The sequence below is a fragment of the Acanthopagrus latus genome, chromosome 4 (assembly GCF_904848185.1).
Source record: "Acanthopagrus latus isolate v.2019 chromosome 4, fAcaLat1.1, whole genome shotgun sequence".
Taxonomy (NCBI): domain Eukaryota; kingdom Metazoa; phylum Chordata; class Actinopteri; order Spariformes; family Sparidae; genus Acanthopagrus; species Acanthopagrus latus.
Genome location: NC_051042.1, coordinates 6,639,682 through 6,665,884, shown reverse-complemented (window position 1 = coordinate 6,665,884; position 26,203 = coordinate 6,639,682). Strand labels below are relative to the sequence as shown.

At 41.1% G+C, this 26,203-nt stretch overlaps 2 protein-coding genes across 2 annotated transcripts in view; one reads left to right on the top strand and one right to left on the bottom strand.

The window, feature by feature from the left end:
* tspan4a (tetraspanin 4a) overlaps positions 1-10,116 on the bottom strand; it is a 192,716-nt gene extending 182,600 nt beyond the window's left edge. Inside the window, exon 1 of the mRNA XM_037095887.1 lies at positions 10,065-10,116. The gene's annotated coding sequence lies outside the window, so the exon portion shown is untranslated. The remainder of the gene's footprint in view (positions 1-10,064) is intronic.
* Positions 10,117-16,775: 6,659 nt separating this feature from the next.
* Positions 16,776-26,166, top strand: taldo1 (transaldolase 1). The gene is made up of 8 exons (XM_037096418.1): positions 16,776-16,970; positions 22,142-22,265; positions 22,425-22,532; positions 23,032-23,163; positions 23,551-23,726; positions 24,575-24,772; positions 25,388-25,533; positions 25,671-26,166. Exons 1-8 carry the CDS (start codon positions 16,871-16,873, stop codon positions 25,701-25,703), a joined length of 1,017 nt encoding a protein of 338 aa, XP_036952313.1. The 5' UTR covers positions 16,776-16,870; the 3' UTR covers positions 25,704-26,166.
* Positions 26,167-26,203: the final 37 nt, after the last annotated feature.

Sequence of the window (26,203 nt, the reverse complement as noted above, 5' to 3'; positions counted from 1 at the left end):
CTTTGTAGTCAAATTACATCTCTTTGCAGTTGTTTATGTCTCTTTGTGATCATTTTCAGTCTCTTCTTGAATATTTAGCATTTCTGTTTAGTCTTTTTGTAGTTGTTCTATATCTCTTTGTAGTCATTTTGCATCTCTGTGTTTTCTCTTTGAGTCTCTGTCTGATTGTTCTATAGTTGTTTAGTAGATGTTTGGGCCGGTGCCCTGTAAGCCTGTTCAGTAACCCATCCATGTCGATAAGATGACACACTGAGCTTGTGTGTGTGTGTGTGTGTGTGTGTGTGAGTGTGTGTATGTGCAGGTTTGGCCAGGATGGAGAAGAGAACAGTAATCATGGCGACAAAGGCCTCGGTAAGAGGGTTAATTACATTGCCGAGAAAATGATTGCTAACTGGGGCTAATGATGTGTGACATTAACCACTGTGAGCTGATTGCAGATATAATTAGATGAATCATCCCAAAATAGTATGAAAACAACATTTTCTGTTAGTTAACATTATGGATGTGCCACTGCCTTAACACAAGAAGGCCAATGAAGCATGTGGCAATGCTCACAGTAGCTGTGATTCTAATAATAGGCTTTAAAAGAAAATACTCAGTTCTCTCTGGGCTTCGTCACAAGAAAGATCTTCTTGTTAATCAGGCCAACATGAAGCGGTCCAGAAGGTAAAAGTAAACTTCATCTGAAAGAGACTGAATTAGGATGTTTGTGTTTGTGATCGGACCAGACTCCCCCAAAAATGCGCTTTTTTAGTTTGCTTGGAGTTGTTTACAAATTAATTAAAAATGAAAAATGGCATAATTATTCAAAGCTCTGCAGCAACACTTCCAAATCAAATCTGATTGCATCCCACAAACATTAAATGTCTGAAGGGCCTCAGGTCACTGAAAATGGATCTGTTGGAAAACTCCCTGTGTTCAGTGTCCCAGCAGAAACTGGGATGATCAGTGTTTGTAGCATCATTGGTGAATCTGGACTGATGTATGTGTGTGTGAGTTACTACAGTGATGAACTGAATATAAACAGACATACACTGATACTACAATGATGAAAAAGAAAGATAAAAATGTTTTGCTGATAAATGATCCAAGACGATTTGATGAGGAGCAGTCACGTTTCCTCATCCACGCTCACTTCTGTAGCTAAGCAACCACATGGCACACACACATGGGGTGTGTGTTTGTGTCGACACAGTTTATCTTTTAAACTGTGTCACTTGTCTGGATGGAGATTAGTGTCATGATTTTGGTATTTGGTATGGACTTTTAATGTTTTCCAGTTCTGACTTTGAGTGTCAGAGGTCGGTCTCAGACATGTTACCCTGGAGGGTGGAGCTGGACACACACACCTGCAGTAAATCTCCTCATCACCCGCTAGTTAAGTATCACGTTCAACTCTGCATTCGTTGCCAGATTGTTTCCAACACCTTTGAGCTTCCTGCCTCCTAACCCCATCCTTCTCCTCGTCCTCCCCAGTGTTGGCCTCTCCAGCCTCTCCACCTACCAGCCTCCTGCCTGCGCACCTCTACTACCAGCCACACTCCACCCGAAACTCCCCAAGCCGAGACGCTCTCAGGACCCTGTCAACTCTCTGGTGACCCTGCACCTTAATCCCGCCAGCCGCTATGCTTCTCTACACACTCTGGAGCTTCATTACCTGAAGTAACCCCTGCTTCACCTGCCTCACCACCTACCCCTGAACTGCACTTTATCCCTATGATTGCTGAATAAATCACCTTAGCTCACCTGTCTGGTTGTCTGCTTTTGGGTCCATCTACAAACTCTCAAACTTTCACACCCTGTTTCCAAACCTACCCAGACTGGGCCTTAGACTCTCTGTAACTTGAATGAGCTTGTCTTCTTGTGTTCAGTGGTTGCATTACTCAAAATAAAACACAGCAGTCGATGTCCAGTGGATGACGACACAACAAAGTACAATGACAGGGATCAGTGAAAATCTCACCCATGGTCCAAACTTTCCTAACGATGCCACAGCAGGAAGCATCATTAGGGAACAGAAAACTACAACTTCACAATTTTTTGCCAGAGCGAGATTCCCCCATAAAGTAAATGACCAAGAGAAAAGGGGTCAACAGAGTTCAGGCCACACATCCAAACAGACGTAAAGCGTTCTTTCTGATGGAGTAAAGTAACCTGAACAGAAGGACCGCTGACTACATGACCACATGATGGCCGAGAAGCATCAGGCAAAATGTGTCTAGTTCACATTATAATAAACTTAAAACTCAACTTTGTAGTTGTAATGAATCATATACATAATGTAGACACAGGGAACATCACACATTGTCCTTCATGCATCATGTTGCCAATGAGATTTCAAATCTAGTAACATATAGTTTATTATACTTTTTAAAGCTTATGTTGTTTTGTACATATTTGCTCTTTGAATAGGCTGTTCTTCCATAGAGGCAATTGTTTTTGACTATTTTATATCAAGTTAATGTAAATGAAAACATAGAACTATAGTGAGGTGTTGCCCTAGTTACTCTCCGGCAGGGGTATTTTGAGGCCCATTAGAATGTGTGAATTGTAATTTTCAGTGATATTGTTAAGACTATACGATGTGGACCCATCGTGTCTCCATCTGACAGGACCAGTTACAGGTCATCTGCAGGTGGATTTCTGCATTAAAAAAGTTTGTTAAGAAAAATGCATAAATAATTCAGCCACTGACACTGAAGCTCTTACACTATGCCTGTACTTCTAACACTTCAACAACAGCTTTTAAATTACTTTGTCTAGGTTCAGATGGGTGCTTTAGGATCATTTGCATGTATTTCTTGGACAGAAATAATTTCATCAAAGAGAGATGTGGACAGATACATATGGGACTGTGTTTGCCTGATTTGAGTCACATCCAGTCATGAATAGCTTCAGCAAACTTCGACAACAGTCTATAACAGAATGAGTGACAGTTCACTTTCCGTCATACAAACCTTGTAGAAGTTGGCAGACATCTCCTCTCCAGGGCAACATGAAATTATTCTATTCAGTAGTCTATTCATATCATATATATATTCATTCCAAATCAAGAGATGACAAAGAAGAAGACAGATATTTGACAGCAAACTCGAAGCTACAACTGATTGTGTGTTAGGGCTTTCTGTTTGAAAAGTGCATGAGAACCAGTCATAGAACGAAACAGAGAAGCATCAGCTCTGGAATGAGTAAGTGCCTGAGTGGCTGAGCCAAAAAACAAGCTCGAATGCGTCCCATTCAAAGCCACTGCAGTGGCTTGAAGATAGCTGTTCACAGAGGCTCCCTGTTGAGCTGGAGAAGAAACTGCACATTTAAATGGTAAAAAAAACAAAAAAAAAACAAATCCAGACGGGACAAGCAAACAAAGACACATGGAAGAAGAGCCAGAGCTATAATTTCAGCCTCAAATGATCACTATTCAAATGGGGAAGTGTTTTAAAAGCTGGAGAAAAAAGCTCTGTTAAATGTTTCATTATACTTCAGTCTGTGTTGATCGTCTGCAACAGACCTCAATTTACTTTGTATTCGAAGCGGCACACTTTCACGACGTCATGGGATTTGGAAAGTTTCAGAAAGGCGTTGTTCTTCAAAGCTAGTAGACAGATGCTCTCCATTTTAAAGTCATGAAAATGGATTTTTACTCAGAGGCTATAGCATGATCCGCGTCCTGGGAGCCAACCTCTATAAAGTTAGACTAAATCTATTAAGATCAGCAAAGACTGGTCCGACTGGCTGCCAGAAATGAATGTAAAAGAGAGTTAAGCCTTGAGATGTGTTATTCAGTACGAGCTGCTCAGACAGAACTCAACATGTAGTTGTATCAAGAAACTGGGCATGCAGGGAGGAAGCATTAAGAGCAAATATAACTTTGACCATACAAACAGACACATTCAGGAAATGCTCAGTCTTTGTGGGATGCCTGTATGATTAAAGAATTCCCCATGCCATGATAAATTACATGTTATGTAAAGATTAGTCTGCAGTTGCACCACCAAGAATGCCAACAAGCAGCAGCTATATACAGAATGTAAATGCCTGCTGCTATTTTTAGCACCTACAGAGAAAACTAAGGACTCTGAACACAAAAACTAAGCAGGATATATGGCTGGGACTGTCTGCCAGGAGGACTAAATTATGGTGGTTAGAGTGAGATATAGGGTGTGAGGAAGGGAGGAAACAAAAAACCCTCCTGCCTGTATTTTCTCCGTGTTAAACTGGGCGTGAGACTGGGAGTCGGCAGCAGAGAAAGAGTGTGGTTATGGTCTGTGGTTTCCACTCGGCATCGCAGCAGAGCTCACAACAAGGAGGAACACAGGGGACAAAGTAGACCCTTCAAAACGTAAGACGCCGCTGGATCTTGAGAGGACAAGCGGGAAATCCAGCAAACAGCCGGACTGACATCAAGTCTGAGCAGCTGTGCACATTATGCACTATGTCATCAGAAGTCGTCCTTTTGTTAAGGGCCATAAACAAATCTGTGTCCTACATTTTGTAGTTATATTCCAGTGTTGGACTGTAAGAAATGTAGCAAATTACAAGTACTTTACTGAGAAGTACAATGTGTACCTTCTGCCACAATGTGGCATCTGAAAAGACATTTGCTTGGGTGATGATGTGTTGTAATGTTGAGCTCCCATAACGTCTGAGTGGTGTGAGCTGTCATACCAAGTGTGTGTGTGTGTGTGTGTGTGTGTGTGTGTGTGTGTGTGTGTGTGTGTGTGTGTGTGTGTGTGTGTGTGTGTGTGTGTGTGTGTGTGTCCTTTCTGTCTTTAGTGTTTAAAGTACACCCTGTCAGCCTCCATGTCTGAAGTACATCTTTCCTCCCTACAGCTGTTTGAACACGCAGTTCCAACTAATTCCACCACTTAAACCTCATTTATTAAAGAATATATCATGTTATACATTTTGCAGTTCAGAAAATGGTAACTGTTATATCTTTAAGTATTTCAGTATCCTGCTATTGTTCTTCTACTCCACTGGCTGTTGCAGTCACTGAACATGGAGCATATGCTCATCGAGCAAAGCTCTCAAGGCACCTGAACAGAATTTTATAGTCTGTGTAGTAGGTTGGTCCCTGCTCCATCTCTCTACCAAGTGCTGCGCCCAGCCCCGTTCCCAGTGCTGCTCCCAGCCCACCATTCTTCTTCTGGTTGCTTGTCTCTTCACATCATTCCCCTCAGCCGTGCTGAGCCTTATCCCCTCTTCTGTTTGGTTTGTATTTAACGCTGCATTCAGGAGCTGAACTCAAAATGAAATATATGCCTGTGATAAAGGTTTCTTACCATCAGCCTATTATTTACTTTTGTTCGCCACGTTTCAGCAACATACTACCTCAACTCATGTACCATAATTTTTTGTTAGACTGTCAGAGTTGTTGTTTGTGTGTCCCAGTCCAAAAAAGTATTGTTCTGTTTATTCTGACACCACATGAACACACAGTTTGTCCAGTCAGTCCTGTCCTGTCTTTGTCTTTGTGTTAACCTTCTCCTGTTGGTTCTGGGTTGCTCTTGTGCTGCCTGCCTCATGTTTTCTGTTTTTAGGTCAACCATGTTTGCTCTTAGTGTGACAGTCATTATGTTTCCAGCTGCAGTTGCCTAGTTTGACCAAACCGAACCATTAAAGTGTAATCTCTCTGTATCCTATCTAATGCTTTGCTTTTTAGTTTGATAATTAATTCATATTGGCCATTATCACACTTTATAACATCTGAGCTGTGGTACCATGTACTCAAGATTACTGGTCTGCAGTGCTGCATCTCATGTGTTTCGCACTGTGTTCCTGTACAACCTCACTGTGAATCTGTGCTGAACAAAATCTAAATCTGGACATCCTCCTGTATCTTCTTACTTTACCTCCATCCTGGCTTCTCTTTAGACATCATATATGTTTCATGCTCATGCAGCTCTCTCTACCAGTGAACTCAGAAAATAAACGGTACATCATCTATATCCAACATAACATATACCGTCCGCCTCTCAGCCCTTTGCTCTTCTGACAGGACTGAACAAAAGCGGGCTTCCCGAACATGAGGCACCTAACATAAAACATACTGAGGTAACAAAGTGAGACAGGCACAAAAAAAATGGAATGAAGGAACAGATAAGTGAAGTAAAGTGAATTCATAGCAGTGCACACACACACACACACACACACACACACACACACACACACACACACACACACACACACACACACACACACACACAGCTGCAGCAGCGGTACAATGCAGCCCTGTTACATTCACCTTCAGTAGAGCCACTGTTCAATTATCCAAAGTCACCACACCTACAGGAGCCCACAAGTCAGCCACAGAGCTGTAGCCCGAACACCAGCTGTGACCATTAAAGAAAACACTCAACACCTCCTCTCCCAAACATGTTTTTCACTGCTTCCATCAAACTCGCTGGACTGTAAAGCAGCCAGGAGAATCTCAGTCAGGTTGAAAACCCTGTATCTGCAGCAGTTCTGGTCTTGGCTTTTCAGGCTGATACATAAACAGAAGGCAGCCACCAACTGTCCAGAGCCATCAGCACATCAGTTCAGCTGCACTGGAGTTAATGAAATGTGGGAGGACATGGAGCTGCCTCCTCCTGTCTGCTGTCTCTGCGCACATCCTGGAAGGTGTCAGGGCAGCCTGACTGTAACTGTGAGCATGTAGTGAGCAGCAGTCATTAGATCACATAGTGAACATGAGTTTATTTATTAAGGAAAAGCTGATGAGTTGATGTAGCTTACATCTTTAATGCCTATAAACTTTAGTTCACCGCATCAGTGGCTCTAGTCGTGGCTCTAGTCGGTGTGCTGTGTCCAGCACTGGATGTTCCTTGTTGAACCTGTTGAATGTGTGGAAGCTTGTCTGTGAGTGAAATCACTTTGATGGATTTATCTGACATATTCTCGATTAGATGCTGTTGTAATGAGGGAGAGTGGTGAAGACAGCTGTTTGTATATCATCAGAGGTATTTCCTTTAACATGGGCGCAGAATGTACAGGCTTGTTGGTTGACAGCTGTAGTCTTTGCGATGTGTTACTGTGTCAGAGCATTTACACTTGCATCCATTACTGATTGATTGATTGATAATCATTATCATTTAATCACTCAGTTTGATCATATTAGACTAATGAGAAATGCCCATTACAATGAGGGACCATCCAGTCCTATCCTGTCGATCTGAACAGCCCCAGTCCTCGCTGCACTTGAGATAATTACTGGATTGAAGGACTGTGAGGCACCAGTCCTGATTACCACTTCTCCCAACCCAGAGTTGAACACTACTACCAGAACACTACTTATGGCCCGCATGCACTTTCAGAGGTACAAGCGCAGTCATGGACTTCACACAAGAGTCGAGGATGAAGGACGGTTCAACAATATTGTATTTTTGTATTTTGTATTTTTTTCTGTCATCGACATACACACTGAGGAAAATCACTTGTGTCAATAGGTTGAGCAGCCGATTAACAAGCACTTCGACCTTTTACCCATCATTAGCCATGGTTATGATGATGGCATTCAACCTGACCGTTTCCTCACAGCATCACCTCAGAAGCATCAAGATGCAAGAGAAACTAAAAGGAACCCTGTGGATCTTCTGTGTTGTGCTGGAAGCTTGTCATTAGTTGACATTAGCTACTGCTGCTCTCTGTTAGCAGAGCAGACAGAGGAGATGAGACGAGGCTTAAAGGATAATTGTGGTCGATTTCAACATGCAGCTTTATTGCTCAAGCTACCCTTGACTTGCCAGATGCGAAAAATTTTGGTCCAACCCTTACAGGGCTCCTTGAATGGAGGGTTAGCACTGACAGCTAACCCATGGGGCAGAACTTCACACTGTGTTTTAAGCGTCTTAACATGCTCCAAATCTCACCCCAAAAGTTATGCAACATCAGCAGCCACATACCAGTTTGTTTACAGCCCTTACAGGCTATTGTAAGGCTCATGGCTCATGACAGGCTGTAACATGGACATGTACATTATGAACAGAAAAACAAAAATGCTGGAATACGTTTCCATCTCCGCCAGTGAGGGAGTAAGCACATGCTCAGTGGATTGACTACTTTGGTCTAGCTACCAGAAGACACAGATGTCAACAAACCGGTATGTAGCTCCTTGCACAAACACACTATTTTAACTACTTTTTTATTCATTTTAAGTCATACACACTACAGTGCTGTGTTGTAAGGTGTCTGCTGATGTTGCATAACGTTTGGGGTGAGATTTGGAGCATGTTAAGAAGCTTAAGCCCTATGCTGTTAGCTGTCAATGCTAATGCTCCGTTCACGGAGCCCTGTAATGGTTGGACGAAATGTGTTTGTGTCTTTCGGTACTGGCAAGTCAAGGGTAGCTTGAGCAATGAAGCTGCATGATTAAATCAACCAAAGTTCTCCTCTAACATTTAGTCCATCACATCACATTACCATGAGGGTAGACTGAGGAAGGGAAAAACACTCTCCCTAAAACTACTCTAACTTTCAGCATTCAAGTTAGGGACTGATCGATTAAGGAGGACGAAATTCAGCATTTTCTGATTATCAGTATCAGTGATTTTTCTATCAGATTGCTAATAAAATGAAGAAATTTTTAATGTTCTGCTTTGCTAGTAGCAGAAAAAGTAGTAGAAAAAGGAGATACTCAAGTAAAGTACCTCAAAATTGTACTAAAGAACAGTACCTGAGTAATCTTTACTTTTACTACTAATTTTGACAACAAGGAGTTCAATTTTGACTGTAAATGATTATCGGTTCCAAATATCAGTTTTCAGTCTACATGACAATTTGAAAATAACCAGTATCGACTCTGAAGAAGCCACATCGATCGACCATGACTTCAAATGACCAGACAGCTGAATCAAACCTCAGTCAGACAGTCAGAGAAACATTTAAGATTATATTATTATATTGTAATAACACTTTGCTGAAAAGGACTATTGACATCTGTGTAGCTCCATGTGGAGCGAGAGTGTGTCTGGCTGAGAGAGAGTCAGAATAGCGCTTCTCATTCAGCTGCATTGCATTGTGGTCTGTTGTGATTTCTGTCAGTGCAGATAAAATGGCACCTCTCATCCGATGATGATGTATTTCTCAGTGTACGACTGTTGAGAATCAGCGCCACATTTAGAGCCTATAAAGAAATTGCTCTCTTTCATTGCTCAGGAGCGATGTCTTAAACTTGTCATTTAGCGTTGATTGTTCTGGACAGATGAGACGTTTTTACGGCTTTCAAATATCACCAATGCAACAATTTCAAAAACACAAGAGCACAGCAGCAGGGCCACATGATGACAAGGAACAATCACATTCAACAGTTTTAGGGCTGATTTCTCTTTTCCACGGCCTCTCATGCCCTCATTACTGTTGAGATTAATATTTAATGTGCTACGTGTAACATGGAGCAGCTCTCTCTGGGAGGACTTAAGCCCTCTGCTCACCTAACATAGGGGCACATTGTATGGCAGTGAATTCCTCTGCACTCTGCCAGCCGGCCTTGGCTTTGAGAAGTCACTGAGGCCTTAAAGTTCCTGCAACCCCTCCAGAAAAAAAAAAAAAGAAAAACTGATGGGAGGGAATAGCTTGAGGAATGATTGGTATTCTGAAATGTTGTTCTTCTCCACAAGTTTATTTCCGTCTTTCATCGAGGTCCAGGGAAACATTCCTCAGCCAATCAGAGAGCCTCGTTCTCACACATCACCACGTTTCCACAATCATACACTGAGTATGGACAACAAGCGTTAAAAACATACATTATTAAAGAGCTGTTTTAGGAGCAAATCATACAGTGAGCTCAAGTATGATTAATGTAATCCCACTGTTAAGTAAACCAAGTGCAAGATTAATTAACCAGTTCACACAAGATAAGTGGAGGCAGGATGTAGTTTATCCCTTCTAAGTAGACAATCCCAGAATATAAAAGTTCCCAGTTTATCAGAGCTGAGTCTCTAAAACAAGGTCGCTGATGTAAGAATAGAGATTAAAGACAAGAAGCAGAGAAGAACAAAGTCAGAATTAAAAGTTTGTTGATACAACTCATGTGAAAAGTAAAAGAAATGTAAAAAAAAAACACTCACCACCAATTTATAATCCACAGTTCTGTCCGGCTGCTGTCTGCTTCCTCAAGTCAGACACAACTTCACTAGTGGTTCTTCCACAGGGTAGAGTCAACCTCTCTCTCTCTCTCTCTCTCTCTCTCTCTCTCTCTCTCTCTCTCTCTCTCTCTCTCTCTCTCCCACTCTGCCCCCAGTCTCTCTGATTCTCTCTCTCTCTCTCTCTCTCTCTGTCTCTCTGTCTCTGTCTCTCTGTCTCTGTCTCTCTCAGTCTTTGTCCTCCTGAGTTTTTATTGATTTTAACTTCCACAAACTGAAGGGAAGTCTGGATGTTTTTATCTGTCTGTCGTGTTTCAATGATGTTGTCTATTTGCTGGTGGAGGAAGAGTTAATGTTTCACTCTGGTTTTGGTATGAAGGGTTTTCTTTGGAAAATGTTTTTTATGATGTTTTAACAGTGAACTTAAAAAATCTCTCCCTCTCCCTCTCTCTCTCTCTCTGTCTTTCTGTCTCTATCAGAAACAACAAAATGGCGACATCTAGTGGAGAGTAAAGTATTAGTCCTATCAATTCAATTCAACTCATCAAGCTTTACTGGCATGACTTTGTTTTACAATCATGCCAACGTGTTAGGACTACAGAAAAAGAATACATATATAATCAATAATGAATTTTTTTTTAAGAAAAAAAACTGCATGTGTGTGTGTGTGTGTGTGTGTGTGTGTGTGTGTGTGTGTGTGTGTGTGTGTGTGTGTGTGTGTGTGTCATATAAAGGTAATAATTACAGAACAATATTCAGCTAATTAACAATATGTCAATGTGCAGGTAAGAACCCAGTCAGCAGCAGCTGGCTCATGTGATGGCGGTCATGTCAGGCGTAGCTGTGCAAGCTTTTCTCTTCTCCTGTGGCAGCACTCACATATTTTGCTGCATCCACAGCAGTGGCACTTTTTTCTCCCAGTAAATGGTGTAGTTTTTCTTGGTCTGAGAGTTTGTTGAAGTTTGGGCTTATACATGTAATTTTGGTGCTAGAGCTGGGTTCTGATGTCTGTGTGTGTTTTCCTGCTGCACTATCTCCACCTGTCTGTGTGGACAGAGCCGACACAGCCGCTCCTCTCTGGGCAGCCATGTCTGTCCGTGTCGGCCGCTCTCTAAGGCCAGGCTGTGGTTGCTGAGTCTGTACATAGTCAACATTTTCCTCAGTCTCAGGTCAGTTACACAGCTCAGATAATCTGCCATGAAGTATTATCTGTTTTGCATTGGAGTTTGCATTGGGTTTTGGTTACAGATGTCCAATAGTTGATGTAATTGTCTTTTTCTTTTGCTATAATTTGGTGGGGCCGGATTGTGTGAGGGCGGTCTTGGTGCCCGGTGCTGCTGGAGCTGAGCCTGTGGCACAGCTGGCTTTCTTTGCTCTCCTGTTGGCATTGTAGGGCTTTGTAGTGGCAGGATCTGGGCGCGCTGGCTTTGAGGTGTTGGTAGAATGTTATAGCTCTTTTTTGGATCCGAATTAACAGGGAAAATTGGCCTAATTCAGCTCTGCATCCGTTACTGGGGATGTTTCTGTGGACTTTGAGCATGCTTTTGCAGATTTCTGTGTGCAGGCTTTTCGATTGGATGTTTGTCCCATTTTTCAAAGTCTTGGTTTATGAGAGGGCCCCACACTTCACTACCATACAATAAAATTAGTTCAATTATTGATTTAAATATTTTGATCTAGAGTTTGACAGGTATGTCTATGTTTGAGGATTTTTCTTATAGTTCAGAAAGCTCTTCTGCCCTTGTCTCGGAGATCCTTCATGGCTAGATTTAAATTTCCTATAGTAATATTTAGTCCTAAATATGTGTAGCTGTGTGTGCTCTATGTCCGTAGAATCCAGGTGGAACCTATGTTGATTTTTCTGAATTTTAGGTCATTGATGTTGACCATGATTTTTGTTTTTTCCAGCTTAATGGTCAGGGCCCAGGTCCAACAGAACTTTTGCAGGTGATCTAGTTGCTTTTGTAGAGCCTCCTTTGATGGAGTGAGCAGTATTAGGTCATCTGCAAATAGTAAGCATTTTACTTCCATAGTAGAGAGGGTGAGACCAGGGATATTGGACTCTTTCAGGGATTTGGCCAATTCATTGATGCAAATATTAAACAGGGTGGGGCTCACTCAGATCATCTTTCACTCAGTGAAAGATGATCTGAGTGATTCAAATAGCAGTTTAAAGCAGCATCAGTACACAAACACATGTTTTATAGTATCCACAAACACTCTGCTGCTGCTTCATGTCAAGTATAAAGCATTATGAACTATTATAATTACTAAACTTTAAATAGGTTTGTATAACTTTATTGTGTTATCTTGTTGGTATTTTAATCCTCCAGTCACTTCTCAACAGACAATTTAAAACATTTCACTGGTTCCAGCTTATTAAATGTGAGGATTTGTTGCTTTTCAGTTTGTACTGTTGGTCACACAAAAGAAGCAATTTGAGGATGGCACTTTGGGAAACTGTGAATAATCCTAATCCTAATCCTGGAAGTATTAACTGACAATTCAAATAACTGTTAATCTTATTTACCACGAGAATACTAATCCAGTACAAGTCCTAAAATATGTGGTGAACCATGACAATCTGGAGACTGGATGGACTTTATAAATATAATATATAAGACAAGGACAACATTCACACAGAGGGACAAAGAGAAGGACAACATTCACACATAGGGACAGAGAAGGACAGAGAGAGACAAGAACAACATTAACACAGAGGGACAGAGAGAAGGACAACATTCACAAAGAGGGGCAGCGACAAGGACAACATTACCACAGAGGGGCAGAGAGAAGAACAACATTCACACAGAGATCAGAGAGAAGGAAGACATTCACACAGAGGGGGACAGAGAGAAGGACAACATTCACACAGAAGGACAGAGGGGGACAGAGAGAAGGACGACATTCACACAGAGGGACGGGGGAACAGAGAGAAGGACACCATTCACACAGAGGGACAGAGGGGGACAGAGAGAGAAGGACAACATGTCCACTGTGGTATTTGATAATATTTGAACATATTCCTGAGTTTGGACTGGACGACAGCCAAATCCTCTTGGCACTGGTGTGTGAACATGTTGTATTGAATGTTTGTCAATGCAAATATATATTTGCCTGTGTATTGTCAATACTTGCGTCCCTGACTTGTTCATACTGTTTGTTATATTCAAAGCACCAAGCAGCACAGAGTTGCTCTACCGTTTTTCACTGCAGAGATTTACCACCATGACATTGAGGCTGAATTTAGGCCCAGCGAGGCTTCACTGTAAGATAAATGCTGCTGCCCACACTTATACCCAATCAACAGGTGTCTCTTTGTTTCAGCATGTCTTGTCTTAAATGACGTCTTAATCTGTTCAGCCTCATACTGCCAGCAGCAGCCCAGGGTTATCTCTTTTCACAGTCCAGGGTTGTACTAATGAAGCTGGTCATAGATCCTTGTCTCTGGTTTGGCTTTGTTAATGAGCCTTGTCTGACCCACCTGGTTTAACTCGCCCTGGGGCATGGGAGGTCCTAAAAGGAATTTTTAAAAATCTCCAACCATTCAAATAATCTGCTGGTGGGCCTTTGGAGATCATCTGGTTACCATGAAAGTACTTTGTGCCTAACCTGCTGGGTCTGTCTAAGGAAACATGAGCTGCCACAAAGTGGGATTGTTTTCGGTCTTCCTTGTTCAGTGGTTACAGAGAGAGGAAGCTTAAACACTGTCATAAATATTATAACAAGCTTAAGGAAGTATCTGTCAAGCTATCAACACAAAATCAACCCAATAACACCATAAAAAGAGAGTTGTTTTTTTTTCTTCTTTTTGGTTTAATGTTCAAAACTTTACAAAAATAAACTGAAGATGGATGTTTAAATAAATAAATGTGTGATGTATTATTTTTGCTCATTAACACACATGCTGCGCTCTGTCTTAATGAGTGCCCCAACCTGAAGTAAATAATATGCAATATAATAATAAGACAGTTTGTTTATACAGTTTTCATAAAAAAAGGTTATAAAAATGTTTCACAGAAAAGAAACAAACAGACAATAACAACACAAATGAAGAGCAGCAGAAGGATCATAATACATGGTGAGATACAATGAGGAAGTTTGAGTGAAATAATAAAACACAGAACATATTTAAGAATTCATAAATGTCTTCATATAAAATGTGTTTTCAGGAGAAGATTTAAAGGTGTCTTCCTGATTTTGGTTCCACATATGGGCTTTATAAAGTTTAAAGTCTCCGATGAGGAGATAATCAAAACCATGGGAGGTTCTGCAGGAATTTCTGCTGCTTGAATCTTCAACAGTAACTCAACAAGACTTGTATGTCTCCACCACAAAGTGAGTTCTGTCTCAGTATCATGTGTTCATCAGTAAGTGACCGACAATCTAATTGCACGTTTTTTGTTTTGTTTTTTCCAAAAGAAAATATGGTTTTATTGTAATAATCTATTTTTGTCATCTGATGAAATGTAATCTGTGTGGCACAGAATCAACTGTGAGACACATATTAGCATGTCAGTAAAGACCTCCAGGTTTGTGAATGTAGTAGGGTGCAGTGTCATTCTGGGGGTAGAGTGTTTGAATACAGGCACAGCAAGGCAATCACACCAAATGTAATGGTTTCTTCAATGAACTTGTTGCCACTTTATTGCCAGTAAAAGAAGAGAAGAAGAAGAGCCTCAGCACGGTTACTGAAATAATCAAGCAATCAGAATCATGTAATGCAGCTGCACATTAGAATGCTGAGCAGACTCTGTGCGCTTTGTCTAATTGAATTTTTCCCAATTTCCTGTAATGTTCAATAATTCAAACGGCAGGTAAAAAGTTCAGGACAGCAACTTTAGTCCTTCAATAAAGGTAACCTTGTCATACCGGTGCTCTTCAGAGCAGTGCTATGATCATCAGGGCTCACAGAACATGATGGAAAACTCCTCAACAATAGTCAGCTGTTTCTCTTAATTAAGAAGGACTGTACTGAGATCATTAAGGCACCGGAGAAATGTCAGGGCTGTTTCTGTGAATGCACTGATGTTATAACGAATCACACACAGATCACAGAGTCGTTATTAAATGTGACTGCTCGAGACCAAACAGTAAGTATTTGTCCTTACTTCCTTGATAAGAGACTGACTCTGACAAAGCGGGCATTGTCACATCTCTGCAGGATTCTGACGAGATATGTCAGCAGATAAAAAGAGGAGAAACGAGAACGGAACAACAGCGAGGTACAATGTGACCTCCTGCTGCTGAAGTTGTAAAGAAATACCTCAAATTCTTTCAATCTCAAAGCATTCTTGGCTGTCTTGGCTGACAGGAGGTTGTGTCCGTTGTGTTCAGGAGACGTTTCCTCGATACAGATTAAACAAACATGCTGCTCTCATAGTCTTCCTGAAAGGCAAGTTTTATCAGTCGAGACGGTTTCTTGTAAATCAAGTACGAGTAGAGTAGAGGATATTTGAGTGTTTCACCTGATTGTTGATTCTGTAACATAGCTGAATAATTTGTATTTTGTGTTCTGTGGACATTTTGGTCCCCAAAAACAATGTGACACATTTAATTTGACTTTTAATTCATATCGCTGCACACACACACACACACTATATTCACCCTGATCCCAATATCCCCGACTCATGTTGGGTTGTGTGAAGTGGTATCTGAGAGTTCTAATAGGGACTGAGGAGATATATTTATGTCAGATACATCTGGCCCATATAATATAGTTAAACTATGGATCCAACACACAGCCTGAATGTTCGCTGTGTTTTCAAGATTCAAGATTCAAGAAAACTTTATTTATCCCGAGGGAAATTGTCGATTTAGATGTATCACATCATTCTTCAGTCCAAACCATGTTCTCTGTCCTTCAAAGCAATGCAGCTAGAATATGAAGTGTTTCAGTTTACACAAGATTTGAGCTTTGAAAAATGTTTTAACTGTTTTCTGTTTTGCGTTCAGAGTCTTAAGATGTTGAGCTTTAGTTTTAGGAAACCTGTTTGCAGTTATGGGATGTAACTAAGTACATTTACATGAGTAAAATTATGAGGAATGTGTACTTTACCTGAGCAGTTCCATTTTCTGGTACTTTATTCTTCCACTACATTGCAGTTTGCAATTAAATATTGTAATTTTTACTTCTCTACATGAGTTTAATAGCTCTAGTGACTAGATACTTTTCAGATTACATTCTGCTTCAGAGCCAAATGAGTGCATCTTTAAATTAACGTGTTTTGTCAACAATCAGATTAAAGGAGCTGATAATCGGCCAGGCTGATACTTGATCGCCACATCCGTACAGTATAGGAATACATGCAACTTTATTTATAATTTACTTTTTCTTTCAAATGCAAAAAATGACTTATTTTAAGACTCAAGTATTATTTGTGTGACTGACTTTCACTGTAATATTTAACCCCATAACTTTACTGTCCTCTGGTATTTTATACAACACTGTCAGTATCTCAGCTCCTTCCATCTCCGGTTACCTCACAATGTTGTTACGACCTAAGAGACGTAGCTAAATCAAATAAATGTTATATTATGTATGTATCCTAACCTCTCTCATTTGTCCTCGGTGAGCTCTAAGTCTAGTACTTAAGCGTGTCATACATTTGACTGTCTCTCCTCCTCCACCTGTCTCCGTCACTTTACTTCCGTCATCTGTACAAGCTTCCAATCCTCCGGGGCGCGCTCCCGTGGAGCGCTTCCTCGTTGTGCTGCGCGCTCTCGTCCGCCTGCCAGTCCTCCGGCTCTCACGTGTTTTGTGTGTATAAAAGCGTCCCGGTGTGCTCAACATGTCCAGTGAGTCCCCAGACAAGCGGAGGAAGATGGAGTCAGCGCTGAACCAGCTGAAGAAACACACTGTGGTGGTGGCGGACACCGGAGATTTTAACGGTAAAGACCTGCTTTTAGCACATGCTAATGTTAGCAGGTTAGCATGCTAACTTACTGACCAGGAAGGATCCAGCTTGATGTGACTGACCGCTGTGTCAATATAACGCAAACAGAGTGAGCCGCGGAGCAGCTAGCATCAATCTAACACTGTCCGTTACATATGGATAATGTTAGCTTAGCTTTAAACTAACTCTTTACATGGTCGCCACTAAAGATGACAAGCTGATAATCCAATTAAAGCTACTTGTTATTAAGGTTGCCTTACTTGGCAAAGCAGCTAAGTTAGCCGTCCTAGCAAACCATGCTAACTAACTACTTATTCAAGAGAGAAATCGGTTGGCGGTTGGACGGTTAACGTTGGCCTCCTGTAAACCTCACAAATGACTGAACTTGACAGTAGCAACTAGTTGCACTAGTCAATTCTGTGTAGCTGGTGAAAACACAGCTCACATTAAACTTACAGACTGCTGTGAAACCTGAGTTAACAGGAAACAAGATGAGAAATTAGAGATTTCTTCCTCGTTTTGTCACTTTCCTGCCCAGGAGGAGGTCATGCATCAGTGTGTGTGTGTGTGTGTGTGTGTGTGTGTGTGTGTGTGTGTGTGTGTGTGTGTGTGTGTGTGTGTGTGTGTGTGTTAATCCTGTTAGATCATGATGTAGACCACAGAGTTCCTCCTCCAGGGTTTGCAGACTCAGGATGACATGACAGAACTTGTTTGTGCCTCTGCAGCCAGGCGTGACTCAGGAACTGATACTGTGACACTCAGTCACAGCAGAGTGCTGGAGTTTTGCGTGGACTTGATCAATCAGCCAAACTTTTACTTTGTGATAGGAAAGGGATAGGCTGATTATCAGGGATGATAGCCAGCATATTCCCATTATCGTTATCAGTGATGTTTCTGTCAGATTGCTGATAAATTAATCTAATTTAAAAATGTGCTACGGTGGCTCTGATACAGTTACAATGTCACACACACAACTGTATCTGTTGATAGTTTATAAATACTGAATAATATGAATCTGCAAAGTAACGTTATCAAATAAATGTAGTGGAGAGGAAAATGGAAGTAATCAAGTAAAGTACCTCTAACTTGTGTTTAAGAACAATACTTGGAAAACTGTACTTCCGTTGAGTTCATCACTGGTTGTTTCATAAAGGTTAGTGCAGTTTCTTCTCAGGTCAGCTGCTGATAATGTACACATATGAGCAGTAAATAACCAGACTTGGAGTTATTAGACTGAAGTTACTGTTAATTAGAATAATATTCACACAGTGACTTGGAAAAAGTCATCTTCTCTGGACTGGAAATTATGTCCATTAAACAAACATGCGGCATTAATAATGTTGGTGCTGCATGAGTTAATCAAAATATTATGGAGCTCTCAAAATGACCAATGCAATATGAAAATGTGCACTTTTTTTGATTGTGATACTATGTTTATTTATTTTTATTAAACATGGATATTGTTCACTAGCTTTGTGGCGAATTAACGCTGCACTATCCAAAATTGTTGCAGTTTATATTAAACAGGAAACACGATAGGTGTTTTCACCAGGCTACTTGAGTCTACTTGGAAAGAATCAGTTGTTACGTTATTATTACAGTTGTGGTGATGTGGCACTGCAGTGAATTTTATCAAACTGCTACAGTAGGCGCTGCTTTGTTTGATAGATAGATAGATGAAGAATGATTGTGACTGGTTGTTTGCTGTGTATGCAGTGTGCGCATGTCATTCTCAAGCAACTAGCTTTCATGTATCAAAGAGCTAAATTGGACTCATTAAGACAGACTTATTGTAGATAAGTTGTGTAATCAGAACCTTAAACTTTTGCATCGAGCAGAGAAAAAAGTTGTAGCCCTGCATTGTGTTTTAGGTTACCTGCTGTGTCCATGCTCAGCGGTTGTATTGTGCAACCCTGTTGTGAATCAGATCATATCAGTCAAAAATGTTTTCTTTTTTAACCACTCTGTGCCTCTTAGTCACTAATAGCAGCTTATCCAATACAACACTATAAACCGAACAAGCGAATACTGTTTGACATTACAATGTCCTGCACATCAGTGTTGTCTGTCAGCAGTCCAGCAGTTTGATAAACATCTCTCAACCTTTAGTGAATGCATCTGTCTGTGCTGAGAGCAAAAACCATGTTTGTAATGGTGATCAGTAGTGAGGCTTCTCAAGATTCACACAGACGTTGCCTTCTCTTTTTTTAGTCAGAAAGCAGACGTATGTGTCTGGTTTATGTAATCTGGGTATTGCATGAATGTTGTAATATTTCTCAGGTTTCACTGGGTGCAGATTTAGACATGTTCAAATCACTGATGTAACACAGAAGAATTGCAAGAACTTGGTCAAACATGGTGTAACAGCAAACGCTTACTTCACTTATGTATGTGGAGGAAAAAGACTCTAGCTAAATGGAGGAGGCTGACAGGGCACTGGTGACATTTTGCACAGGAGTAACTGATGAGCCTGCAAGCTTTTTCAGTGGTTTGAGGCTCCTTGTAAGATGAAGAGTTGTTCTGTACTGCTTTGGGAAGATGACAGACTTTTATGCAGGTTTGGGTAAATTATGAGGTAATCTATCCTTGAAGGCAGTCATCCGACCCTGATATTGAGTACATTATGTATTCTTGTATTGTCCTTAAAGCAAAACTTTGGTTGATTTAATCATGCAGCTTCATTGCTCAAGCTACCCTTGACTTGCCAATACGGAAGACGCGTTTGGTCCAACCATTACAGGGCTCCGTGAACGGAGAGTTAGCATTGACAGCTAATAGCATGGGGTCAGAACTTTACACTGTGTTTTAAGCATCTTAACAAGCTCCAAATCTCACCCCAAAAGTTATGCAACATCAGCAGACACCTTACAACACAGCACTGTAGCATGTATGACTCAAAATGAATTAAAAAGTAGTTAAAACAGTGTGTTTGTGCAAGGTGCTACATACCGGTTTGTTGACATCCATGTCTTCCAGTAGCTAGACCAAACTAGTTAAGCGTGCGCTTAACAGGCTTAACAGGCTATTGTAAGGCTCATGGCTCATGACAGGCTGTAACATGGACATGTCCATTATGAACAGAAAAACAAAAATGCTGGAGTATGTTTCTGTCTCTGCCAGTGAGGGAGTAAGCGCACGGTCGACGGATTGACTAGTTTGGTCTAGCTCCCGGAAGACACGGATGTCAACAAACTTAAATTGTCCTTGCACAAACACACTGTTTTAACTACTTTTTTCGCTTAAAACACAGTGTAAAGTTCTGACCCCATGCTGTTAGCTGTCAATGCTAACTCTCCGTTCACGGAGCCCTCTAATGGTTGGACCAAATGTGTTTGCGTCTTCAGTATTGGCAAGTCAAGGATAGCTTGATGAATGAAGCTGCATGTTTAAATCGACCGAAGTTCTCCTTTAAAGGTTGTTGGGAATTGTTGGGAAACAAGTTAAGACTAGAGAGAAAATGATTTGTGGAGATTGTCATCGTGTGTGACACAACCTGATTTCAGAATGGGTTTCAGAGTCAACGCTGCTCTTCCCTCAGTCCTCGACAGCAAACCTGACCAGTCAAAAGAAGATCGGATTAATGCTTCTCAAGATATGCAAATGACAGACCGAGTCCCTGGTTCAAGTTTGATTTCATTTGGTGGATTTTAGTATTTCCATGCATCACAAAGTGGTCTCTATGTACGCAAACATGGCATGAACAGGAAATCAGAGCACATCCTCTTTTCTTATTCTGTAATCAGGTCTTTCCCAACATGTTTTAATCCCTCTGATGCCCCAACTGACTTCAGAACCATCAGGATACGAACATTATAAAGCACAGCTGCTCTTGTGCCCCATTTCAGTCATTTACAGTAATTGTGCTGTAGTATTCATGTAAATCTAGTTGTGCACATGGTCAGTTTATAGATAACTGGAACAGTGGATCAGCATTGTCAGCTAGAATTTTAAAGATGTCTTTGCCGCCATCATGCACATTTTATTATTTACAATCTTTTTATTTGTCTTTTTAACTTTTGGCATAACACAGTAAATGTATGTCAGTGGAAATGTGTTTTGGTGGCTGTTAAATGAAGGGAAGACTACAAAACTTTAATTTTATTTTTTTACCCCACGTTGAAGGCTGAGACCATGTGCCCTCTTTGAGAATACTGCTGTAATCAGCAGATGAACTCTGGTTTCTTCTTGAATGTGCGATCATGAGTATCTGGTCCAGCCCCACTGACCTACACAATGATCCCTTTTTTTTTCTTTTTTTTTTTTTTTTGTAAGGGGGTTGAGAGAAAACCGGCTGTAGAACAGAGGCTTCCTTTGTTCCTCAGCTGAAGAGCTGGCAGCACCGACTGGACTCAGCTGCTACAACTGAGTGCTGACATATAAAACGCCATGCCTCATGAAAAGGCCCCGTCGCTCATGCACATCAAATTAAACATGCAGTTCAGTCCAGTAAACTGCAACAGACTGTTTTTAATATACAGTTCTGTAGGTTCAAGACAACATGGATACATGCTGTGCGACTTTCCTGCTGCAGGTCTTTTAAGATTTTTAAACTTTTTGACTCACATCTGTCAACACAAATGATTCCTTTGGTTACTTGTGAAGGACATAGTTAACAGGTAGTCAGAATTTCACTGCTTCTGTTTCCATTAATACTTGACAAACTTAAGTTGCAGCATCAGCAGTTCTGAAGGTCATCAACAAAAGACAATCATTAATCAATATCCTACTGAAGTGGTTTTAGATGTGCAGCATTATGTTGACACAGTAGGTGGCACTGTCCTCCAGCAGCATGTTGCTGATTCAACAGGATTGTTTTCTTTTAGTTTTCATCTTTTACCTTCTCATAGACTTTTGTGAATGGATGAGATGATTGACCATAATTTGTCCATATCATGGCAATCATAATGATTTTGTTAAGCTTGATAATATCACCGCCTCCACCTGCAGAGAATATTGTGTTAATTTTATCATTAAATGGTCACGTATTCATCAGAAATCATCCAGAAAGAGAAGAATCAGTCAAAGTATTAGAACTTCGAGCTCCATTCTATCCTGGACCTGCAGATGGCCAGTCATACATTTTGATATTTGTATGAATATCTGAGAGAAACTAGGTTGTCTTATGCTCGACTTTTAATGACTTTGCCCTGTCTTCCCATCCTGTAGCCATTGATGAGTACAAGCCTCAGGATGCCACCACCAATCCGTCTCTCATCCTGGCTGCTGCAAAGATGCCAGCCTACCAGCAGCTGTTGGATCAGGCCATTAAATACGGCATCGCCAAAGGCGGGTAAGAAGTTGAACACACATTAGAGCCAATCCAGACTCCCTGTAATTAAATTATTCTTTTGTTTTACACCTTTTGGATGACACCAGGGGTGTCCAGCTTCCAGTGTCCACTTCATGAATTTAAATCCATAATGTTTCATAATGTTTCCCTCTCTGTCAGAACTGAAGAGGAGCAGGTGGCCCACACTATGGACAAGTTGTTTGTGAGCTTTGGGCTGGAGATTCTCAAGAAGGTCCCAGGCAGAGTCTCCACTGAGGTGGACGCCAGGTAGGTGCAGACATGTCACCAGGTGGTAAACATGACAGGAAACGTATTCAGTGTTGAACATTTCATAACACAAACGTCACAAGGCTACAGAGACCAGATTCACACGTCTTTGAATGAATTTCCTTTGTCAGTTGGCAGCCACATACAGATCAATAATTTATTAATTACTTTTAGTTTTGTTTTGTTTTTTAGATATGCTTTATAAATCCATTTGGGTTGGATTAGTAAAAGCTTTTTGTTTCAGCAGCCAACAGGGTCAATTACTGAAGTAAAAGAGGTCCCTGGATAATGAATTGAATTAACATTAAAATGGTTACAGCTTGTTATTGAACCATTATCATACACACTCAAAGACACCACATAACACACCAGTCTAACCTTCAGAAGCAGGTGGAGGTCAGTGCTCAAGTATATGTGGGCATAATTGAGTAGTCTTAAATTAAACAAAATGATTGAGCGTAAACATAAAGGTACAGCGTTGTTTCTCCTCTCCACACAGACTCTCTTATGATAGAGATGAAATGGTTGCCAAGGCCCTGAGGCTCATCGCTCTGTATGAAGAGGCCGGCATCAGTAAGGAGCGTGTGCTCATCAAGCTGTCATCCACATGGGAAGGAATCCAGGCTGGCAAGTAAGTATAAACTCTAGATAAAATGCCACCTGTAGCAGCTTTTGTCTCTGTGCATCACCCCTGAAGGCTGGTGAACACAGAACGGCTGCTGTATGTCACAACCGTTGAGCCTATCAGCCAGCCCTGGAGACAGTGTTTACTCTCTGTATGTCCACCAGGGGTTTGGGTGATGTCCATTTAATTGCTGCTTCAGTTTGATTCCACATATTTAAATTTGATCAAAATAATAAGATTGGACTTGTGATGTCTATAAAACTAATGTTTGATTCTGATATTCTGTGGCTTGTTTTGTTCAGAGAGGTTCTAGTTGAAATGGGAAGCAGAGGAAGAATACAAGTTTATATGTGCATGTGTTTTTGAATAAAGTCCATATTTTTTGGGGTGCAGGGAGCTGGAGGAGAAGCACGGTGTTCACTGCAACATGACCCTGCTGTTCTCCTTCGCTCAGGCTGTGGCCTGTGCAGAAGCAAAGGTAACACTTATATCACCCTTCGTTGGACGGATCCTCGACTGGTACAAAGAGAACACAGACCGCAAAAGCTACGAGCCGCATGACGACCCAGGTAATGAGGCCTTGTTAGTGTAGTAAAACGTCGTTCTTTGATCACCTTATCAGAATAGTAGTGCCGATGTCAGGTTTTAACATTTTGTGATGTAGAAAAGGGTTCAAGTGTTTCTGCTTACAGACAGGGTGTGTGCTGGTATATGTGGATGTATTTTGGGCTGGTGACAGCCGTGGCCAATTGTATCCACTCCTGAGACAGCAGATGTCTGTAGGTTGAATTTATTACTCTGCACACAGTAGAGTTTGTCTGCTGCCTTGTTTTCAATGCAATCGTTCACAACTTCATTTTGAATTCTGAAACAAAAACTTCTTTTAAACAACTTTAAACTTGCTTTGATATCTATATATGCGCTCTCTTGATTTCAGGTTGTTTCCATCTTTTTTCTTATCTAAGTTATAGGTTTTATAGTTTTATAGGCTTCCATCTAAATATGAATATATATAAACTGAATTTCTGAATTTGCAAAAAAGGCAGCTCTTCAGTCAATACAGCATTGCAGAGGAAGCAAGCACAAACAAACGTCATAATTAACAAGGCTCCAGTCAGACAGCAAACTGAAACACAATGTGGACAATAAGGTGAACGTAATTTATGTCCATCATCTCTTTTTATGTATTAATCTGATGAATGTTTTTTCCTACGTGGACAAATGAAGTAATGATAAACGTTGTTGTAGTAGTAGTGTTTCACATGTTGTACATTCACCAAATCTGTTCCCGCTGCACTTCGACACATTTTGCTTTTGAAAATCTGCATTAAGGTGTGGATAGAAATGCTCTGGTGCACCACAGTTGCAGACGAGTTCAGTGTTTAATGCAGATCTGCGCTTTGTCAACTGTCCCCAGGTGTGGTGAGTGTGACCAAGATTTACAACTACTACAAGAAGTTTGGCTACAGCACGGTGGTGATGGGCGCCTCCTTCAGAAACACGGGTCAAGTTAAAGCCCTGGCAGGCTGCGATCTGCTCACCATTTCACCCGGGCTGCTGGCAGAACTCAACCAGGACCACAGCACCATCTCTGTGTCGCTCGATGTCGCAAAAGGTATTGTTGTTGTTCAAAGGCTGCAAAATACTGCTGTTCATTAACTCCGACAGATTAACTTTACTGTGTGTGAACTTTATTACATTTTGTTTGGGCTTCATGGTAGGTAGTTTAATCAAAATAATCAGAATAAATACTGTATTTTATTTAATAAGGAACCTTTGATCACAGCATTTCTTCTGTCACCTCCTGATTAAATTCAATCAGAGATTAGTGTTGCTTTTACAAGCTTCTTCTCAAGACCTGATGGTTTCTTCTCTTTACTAAATAGTGAAGGGCATAGAGACATGTGGAGAAGGATGGAATGTGGGTACACAGTATATTAACCACACTCTATCTCCACCAGACCAGAAGATGGTGCTGTTTGTTAATCTGGGTTATGGTTGGAATGAAGGCTGTAGGAGAGCAGGCAGTACTGCACATAGATGGCACGTGGTTTTATTCCCCCTAAAATAATCTGAATAATGAACTAAATGATTTGAAGCTGAAAATTAGAAAAAACTGCCCTTTCACTGTAAACAGCGGTGGACAAGATGGCAAATAGAGCTGCTCATAAGATTCTCAAGTAGTTTGTGCCACTGAACTCCACTTTGACCTTGATACTGGTTTTTGTAGCCAAGGCCTGTAATCTGGAGAAGATCCACCTGGATGAGAAGGGTTTCCGCTGGGAGCACAACGAGGATCGCATGGCCGTGGAGAAACTGTCTGACGGTATCCGCAAGTTTGCTGCCGACGCTATCAAGCTGGAGACTATGATCAAAGTAAGAAGAGGATTTCTGCCACTCAGACTGTTCGACTCTGTGTATCCACCGGCGCTAATGACAGAGTGATGATCTGATTAATGCAAGGTGTTTGCTGAGCTTCATACGCTGACTCTTGGGTTCTTTGTTCACTACAGGAGAAAATGCTCAACGTGAAAAACGGCCAGTAGTGGACAGGCTGCATCCGGCTGCATTGACATGTAATGAGTTAGGAGCGTCTTCTTTTCGCTCCCATTACTTGAGAGAAGGTCCAGTGCACCAGAAGGCCTTCCCTCTCATCTGACCAAACTCCAGGGACCCCCTCCATCCTGATTGGACACCTTCCTGTCTTAAGCTGGGACTGACTGTGTGAATTCTGACCAAACATGACTGACTCTAATGCCAGTGTGGAATTACTGCGAAATATTTACTTGTATTTGACCAGAAAGGAAAAAAACTTTAGAGAACAAATGTCTGTAACACATCATGTGACTACTAGATGGAATCTTGAGCACTTTTTGGCAGGAAAGGACCACAGTCTTGTAATTTAACACCATGTGGAGAGGAGGGCAGAACTCTATAAAGCCCATTGTAAAATCATTCCTCAGAATATAACACTTTACTCTTTCAATAAAAACAGTCCTAATCTTTGCAGTTGTGTTTTCGTTGTCTTTTTACACTGTGTGTGTCT

Bases quoted from the DNA above. Each gene is read 5' to 3' on its own strand.
- taldo1 (XM_037096418.1), top strand. From the start codon at position 16,871: ATGTCCAGTGAGTCCCCAGACAAGCGGAGGAAGATGGAGTCAGCGCTG. The intron at 16,971-22,141 runs GTAAAGACCTGC...CCCATCCTGTAG, and splicing joins GGACACCGGAGATTTTAACG to CCATTGATGAGTACAAGCCT. The intron at 22,266-22,424 runs GTAAGAAGTTGA...CCTCTCTGTCAG, and splicing joins TACGGCATCGCCAAAGGCGG to AACTGAAGAGGAGCAGGTGG.